Source organism: Musa acuminata, chromosome BXJ3-8 (genome assembly GCF_036884655.1).
Source record: "Musa acuminata AAA Group cultivar baxijiao chromosome BXJ3-8, Cavendish_Baxijiao_AAA, whole genome shotgun sequence".
NCBI classification, from domain to species: Eukaryota; Viridiplantae; Streptophyta; class Magnoliopsida; order Zingiberales; family Musaceae; genus Musa; species Musa acuminata.
The window spans coordinates 2,913,956-2,921,275 of NC_088356.1; the positions used below are offsets into that span (position 1 = coordinate 2,913,956).

The 7,320-nt window shown below is 42.8% G+C and overlaps 1 protein-coding gene across 1 annotated transcript; it reads right to left on the reverse strand.

Moving 5' to 3' along the window:
- Positions 1-3,494: 3,494 nt before the first annotated feature.
- Positions 3,495-6,616, reverse strand: LOC135646121 (phospholipase A1 PLIP1, chloroplastic-like). The gene is made up of 5 exons (XM_065165301.1): positions 5,897-6,616; positions 4,807-5,286; positions 4,666-4,725; positions 4,171-4,587; positions 3,495-4,091 (listed from the first exon to the last, which is right to left on the reverse strand). Exons 1-5 carry the CDS (start codon positions 6,488-6,490, stop codon positions 3,696-3,698), a joined length of 1,947 nt encoding a protein of 648 aa, XP_065021373.1. The 5' UTR covers positions 6,491-6,616; the 3' UTR covers positions 3,495-3,695.
- Between the last annotated feature and the right edge of the window lie 704 nt (positions 6,617-7,320).

The following is a 7,320-nucleotide window of genomic DNA, read 5'->3' on the forward strand; positions in this document are numbered from 1 at the left end:
ATTTCTTAAAAAAAATCTCTTACAAGTTTTCTTAAAAAAAATCTCTTAAAAAAATTCTCATACAAGTTTTCTTACGGTTTTCTCAACTATACAAAGAAATCTCTGTTGAAAAAAAAAATTTCTGTTGAGAAAAATCATCTATTCCGATGGAGAGGGAAATCCTTCCTCCTAATATGTATAAATAGGAGAGGGATATATTAATGTATTAAAGTTTTCTTATCTTCTATTCTTTACAACATGGTATCAGAACAGGTGAGACGAGCGAGGCTCCACGACCATTGATGTACGACGCGTGATGCATTCGCTGCTACCCTAGCTGTTGCCGTGACTACACCCGGCGTCGCCATCAGGTGCGGCCACAACAATGAGGGTATGTTTTAGTGTGGTCGGCTACTCGCCCTCGACAGTGGATCCCTCTCCAACCCTTGCCCGTTCCTTTCCTCTTTCATCGTTAATGATATAATAAGCGATTGCTTTATATTTTGTTAAGAAATTACCTATCAAACTAACATGAATATAAATCATAAAATGGACTTCTTAGTGTTGAGACAATTCGTAAAATCAACATATAAATATCTCATCGGTCAACTTCTTCTATATATGAGCATGCAATTTATCATCCCCTGTAAATATCTAATCACTTTCTTTGTAGCTTTTTAATGTTTCATTCCTAGGTTGAACTAGATCTACCCAATATTCCAATTATAAAATTGATATCTAACCTTGTATAGTTTTAAGCATGTATAATAAATATTCTTAATCAATTTTAAGTCATTTTTAGGATATTAATCTTAATTGAATTTTGTATGTCTAGTAATAGATATATCATCATTCGAACAAAACTATATATTGAATCTCCCTAAGACTCAGTCAACATATCCTTTGTGAAATAATCTTAATAACTATTGAGTTCTATCTTAAATATCTCAATGTTAATAACATAAACTAACTCATTCATATCAATTATTTTAAAATTCTTAGTGAGAAAATCTTAGTTTCGTATAATAAATCAAGATTACTACTAGTAAGCAAAATATCATTAATATATAAAATTAATATAATAAACTTATTTTCACTGACCTTCAAATATATATACTGATCAATAATATTTTTCTTAAATCTAATAGAAGTAATGATATTATGAAACTTTATATATCAATTTTTAAAAACTTATTTAAGATCATAAATAGATTTTCTAAGTTTGCATACCCAACTTTTCTTTTTCTTCTCTATGAATCCTTAATGTCGTTCCATATAAATTTTCTCATTAAAATACCTATTTAGAAATATTATTTTCATATCTGATATAACTCAATATGGTACTAAGCTTCTAATCTTATGACAATACTCAATGCGATCTATTCTTTCTAAAAAAAATATTTGGCTAAGTCTAACCTTTTATCATTCAATATTATCTTTTAAATTATATTTTATCTTAAAAATTCATTTATAACCGAGTTATTAGATAATTCAACGAGTTCTAAATATCATTTTGGTCTATTGATTTTATCTCTTCTTTCGTTACATTGTATCACTTTTCAGAATTATTACTTTCCATGGCTGTGAAAAATTTAAGAGGTCTCTTTTAATTCTTATATCATAATTTAATTTTTTTAGATATACCACATAATCATCATAAATGACAAGTCTCATTTTCGTTTAAAATTTTCTCAATACTATTGATTATGATTAATCTAGAAGATTATTAGCGATGACATCAATATTATATCAAAGTACATTAAAGTTATTTTATTATTCACTATTATCAATTTGTTCAGTAATTTAAGAAACAATAACCTCTCAAATAGAAAATGATAAATGAGTATCAACCACATATCTTCTATATTAAAATTAATCTTTCGAGATTTTTCATGATTTTATCATTTTCTATAAATCTTGCATTACCATATTTTACCATCATCGTATTATGATTAAGTCAATAAAATCTATATCTCTTAAATTTTTTTAGATAACTAATAAAATATTCAAAAATAGTGGTTGGATCTATTTTTTTTCATGTGGATTAAAGACTTCTATCTTTATAAATCGACCCCAAATATATATATATATATATATATATATATATATATATATATATATATATATATATATATATATATATATATATATATATATATATATATATATATATATATATATATATACATATACATTGAGTTTTCTACTACTCCATAACTCAAATAGAATAGATGAAACTAATTTATTAGAATTCATATTCAAAATATACATAACTATCCTAAAAGCTTCACCTATCGACTCAAATATAAATGAATAACTCATCGTGTTTTATCTTTCAGTAATACTATTTTATTGTGACAAAAATGGTAGGACATATTGAGTAAAATACCTTCCTTTTTTAGGTATCTAACAAAAGAGCCATGATTCTAAACTAACGTAGTTTTAATTTTTTATTTAAATTATTTATCAACTTCATTTATGTACATATAAGTGTCAATAGTTTATGATTTTTCATGTATTAGATACATATCGATCAATGATCTTAGCATTGAACTCGTCAGATTGGATGTGATGGCACAATCATGGCCAATGCTTCTCTAGGAGGCAGATGGCATGGATAAAGTCGGAGGTGAAGACAACACATTTGGATACAGACCACCTCGACATGATGAATTAGATCATAGAGTAGCTGAGCGCACATGCTTTGATAAGAGTCTAGGGAGAAGATTGCTTCATTGGGGCTGGTAAGAACGTTAAGGTTGGCTGAGGAAGTGGCGACTCTCTTAGTAGTTGGTGAGGATAGGACGACCTATTAGGCCACCAAGAGTGAGCGCCTCAGACTTCATAAACCGGAGGTATATTCCCTAGCCCTTGTCAAGGCCCGGCACGAATTGGCTTATCACCAACATTTGGAGCAACGAACGACGATCCAGCTAATCCTCGATCATTGTCATGAGTTTTCGCTCGCCACCCAATCACCCCGAGCGATGGATATATTTATTATCATTAATCATTCACTCCATGAGTGGGATGGGATAATGATAAATAATATTTTCAAACCCAACATATTTGGAATATTTTGAATGCACTATTATATCATCTCTATTTATAATATATTTTGATATATTAAATTTATTTTTTAATATGATATTATGAAATTAATTTAACCCGATCTATTTTTCGAGTATGGTAACACTTGGAAGACAACTTTTTCTTCAAGCGATACAATTCATAATTTCATACAAAAGAAAAAAAAAAAACTCAACATTTTGTCTCATCTCAATCCGTTACTGAAAAATTGCACCGAATACTTAAGGTAATTTTTGATTTATCATGGCATCGACTAGACTCGATTCTCGATTAACTAAGAATAGCAACAACATATCAGATCTTAATTTCAGTATTGAGATTAATTTTTAATTCGATTAAAATTGGTCTTTTAATCGAGATATAAACTAAGCACACATCTCCAGTTGTTGATTCCATTAATTAATCAGATACTTGGTGATGCATCCCAAACCATATACAATTATTTGCATTAACGATACATATGGGTCAAAAGGACTCCAGAAAACAATTGGGAGGAGCAAATCCGAAGCACTCCATCTCCGTACGAGCAACCCTCGCTATATACATACATACTATATATAGAGCGATGTCCTCAAAGCCCAGCAGCCACGTTGTCAGTTAACAAAGCTGGCTTCTCCAAGAGCGGATTATGAATGAGCAGGTAGGGCTCCGTTTGCGGGGACGGGGAGACGTGGCCACCATCGGTTGCGCCGGTGCTTCCTCGACCTCCGCCTCGCTGACTTGGTGTGCTGCCGCAGCAAGCCGTTGATCGCCTTGACGTAATTCCTGCAATCGTGGTCACGGAGGATGGTGCCTTCCGAACCGTACGCCATGGGGTCGCTCAGGGTCTCCAACGGATGTGGTGAGTTGATGAAGGCTCGCAGCGCGCTTGCGGTCGTACCTCTCGGTGAGCTCCCTCCCGCGTCGTTCTTCCCGTCCAACGCGTAGAGAGCGGCTTCCGGAGGGAGTAGCGGGTGGAAAGGCGAAGACTTGTCATCGGGCTGGAGGATGTAAATCTGGCCCAGTGGAGAATACAGAACCTTCTGCTTTACAAAAACAGTATGCAATGGTCAAAAGAAACAATCCGACAAAGAGGAACAAGTGGTCAGCGTATTATAGTACCTGATTGTTAAGGCAAGGGTGGGAGCGAAAGGCCGCGTTGAGGCGCTTGAGGACATGGGCGACGTGGTTGGGGTAATTGCAGGAGAAGGCCCTGGGGACGATGTCGCGGTGCATCATTATGGAGCGGACGAACCCCTCGTCCAACCCCAGCTCCTCCAGGACCCGCTGCCCCCCGCAGAACACGGACGGTGACCCGAACGTGACGACGGGGAGGAGTTGGCGGAGCCTGACGTCGCCTCGAGCCAGCAGCATCAGGCCCACGAGGAGGCAGAGGCTTCCCCCCAGCGAATGGCCGGTGAACCGCAGCCTGGCCCTGTCGCCGTGCCGACTGAGATGCTCTTTGATTTCCGGCAAGAATTGCTCGTAGATGCCCTTAGCCGCTTCGTAGATTCCCCGGTGCACCAGAACCTCCATCTCCTGTTCGGGGTCATGCCAACGTCAGAGCTCGCTTCTGACAGGAGCGGCGAACCATTGGAGAAATCTGGGCAGCCATACCTCGAATTTGATGGGCTCAAAGAGTAGATTTGCTTGCCAAGAAGCCAGCGAGTCGGATCCCTGCAGATCGAGACGTACGCGACTCATTGGAGTGGTGGTGGAAGTGCGGATAAGAAGGAACTTTGAGCGTCAAAGGCGAACCTGGATCACGAAGCAGCGAGTGCACGTGCTGTCGTGATCGCACACGAACCACTCGCACGGGGAGGAATGGAGGGAGCGGAGATCCTTGGCCGCCTCCTGCCTCGCCTCCTCTTCCGCCGCCACCACCGCCGTCATGGTCGACGCCGCCACGTACGCCGCCACCTCGGGGTTCTTGTAACCACATCTGTAGGGACCCGACGCGACGGCGGCGGAGGCCGCGATCTCGGCGGAGGCAGCTCCACTGCCGAGGGAAAGCAGGCCCTTGGCGCGGGAATGGATATAGGAGGCGGCGGAGGCCGCGATCTCGTAGGCCAGGGACGGCCGGCACGAATGGTTGTTGAGCTGGGCCCCCGTCGAGGTAGCGAATCCAGGAGCCGCTCGCGGGTCGCTCTCGTGCTGTGCCCTGATCGCGGCCTGCGATTTCTTCTCCAAGGACGAGGTCACGAATCCAAGCTCGGACTCCTCCCACAGCTCCGTCGCCTGTGATTCGCAGCAGCAACAGGGTAAAGATATATAATATACATTTCTTTGCACGCGATTCACACACCCATTTGGGCTCACGGTGGGTCCATTTCCGACTGTGGCACGGCCCATAATGTTATCCATGTAAATGTCCAATGTGATTCTGATGGCCATTCCGCATGAGTTCAAAACATGTCACTAAAGAAAAAGAAAAAACACGTGTCGATGTCTTCATATCGACATCAATGCGCCATACTGAAGCAACCCCCAGCTATAAGCTCTATCTGACCAATATAGTTGGACAGTAATTAGCAGCAGTAGCACAATCACGTAAACCTGCACACGACACGACGGTATCTCCCACACACAATGTGGCTATCGCAAAGGTGAGTTGTGAGAGAAACACATAGAATATGTTAAATAGTTTTTGGGACGGATCGAAAACCAAACCCGCCTTTTTCTCGTTCAGGCGTTTCGTGTGAGTTTCCTCTAAATATATATAATAGAAAACGTGGAATTCTCAAACGAATGGGCGGTTGCTTAGTTGGAGCGTTGGGAAGAAGTTACTAGTACAATTAGAGCCGTTGAAACTGAAATGGACGGGAGAGATTGAGGGGAGAGAACTGACCTTGATATCGGGGATCTCGTAAGCCATGTAACAGAGGTACGCCAGCTGGGAGAAGAGCTCCGCCTCCGACCACGGGACTCGCCCCAACAACCTGGCGAACGATTCCCGATCCCACTCGTCCCGTTGCCCTCCCACCTCCTCGTCCGTGTCGTAACTCACCCCACAGTACCCATCCTCTTCCTCGGCTCCCTCCTCCTCGTGCTTGTGTTGCCGATCCCTCCACCGCCGCCTCAGCTCCGAGATCCGCGCCACCCAATTGGCTCGCTCCTCCTGCCTGATTCTGTCCTCCTCATCCAAACCCGACACCGCCTCCTCGTCACTATCATCCGCCGGCTCCACCCTCATGCCGCCTCCCGCCTCCTCCTCCTCGAACAGGAATGACCGGATCGAGTTGGTGACGATGGATCCGAAGGGGAACACGCCGATCGATCGGCTGCTCTTCAGCGACGCCGGGGTGGCAGCGCGGGTTACGGCCAAGGAGCACCGGAGTTGCGGTGCCGACCGCGATCGCCGCATTCCCTCGCGGAGGTGATCCCTCACCGTCGCCGCCGCCGGAGACGAACCGGGCACGCTCACTGCCGCGCACGCCACCATCTCCTCCTCCGCGGACCCGGCGGTGGTTCCTTCCCTTCTCCTTGTTCTCTTCGCGGCGGACCGATCTGAAACAGGGAAGCAAATTTTAGTCGTCAAGAGGGTTCGCCTCGCTTCCCGTCCGTCCTTTGAGCCTAAACATTACTTAAATAGCACGATCGAGTATTCACGGACATCCTCATACTGGCGTAAATACCCTTCGAAAGTGCCACTAATGACATAGGGAACCCCATCCATCGACCGGTAGACATCCACATGGCCATAGTGGACGGTGGATCTACTCTCCCACATTACCAACCAACTACGGCGGGCTCGCATCAACTATACCTTCGACATGGCGTACGACGGTGGTACGTGAATATTATAAGGGGTGGAACAGTAAAAGAAGCATGGGCCAGGTGGAGCGAACAAGGTCGCAACCAACAAGGGTGGAGTACTCGTCGCCATAGCTTAATTAATATTCATCTGGATCTCGTTCATCTCCAAGTCCAACATCAACATTGGGATGTCCACAGCCGCACCCTGTAGCAAAGAGAAACTTGAGGGAGAAGAAGTGCAACAAAGCAAACGGGTGGTGACCCAGAAGAAATCTTCGGTGGTCACGTTTGTCTGAAAGCAATCGATATGGAGCTAGAAGCCATAGTCGCCTCCGATGGTGTAAGGGAAACAGACAAGGAATGGTCAAACCATCGGTCGAACAGTGTGGCGGCAACAATCAAAAGGGCAGATGGTGAGAGGCAGAGAGGATTGCCCGAGGAAAGGGAGGAAGCAGCAAGAAGAGAGAAGTGGTGGCGTGGAAGCGAGCGACTGCAGGAACTACCCCGATTAGAAGA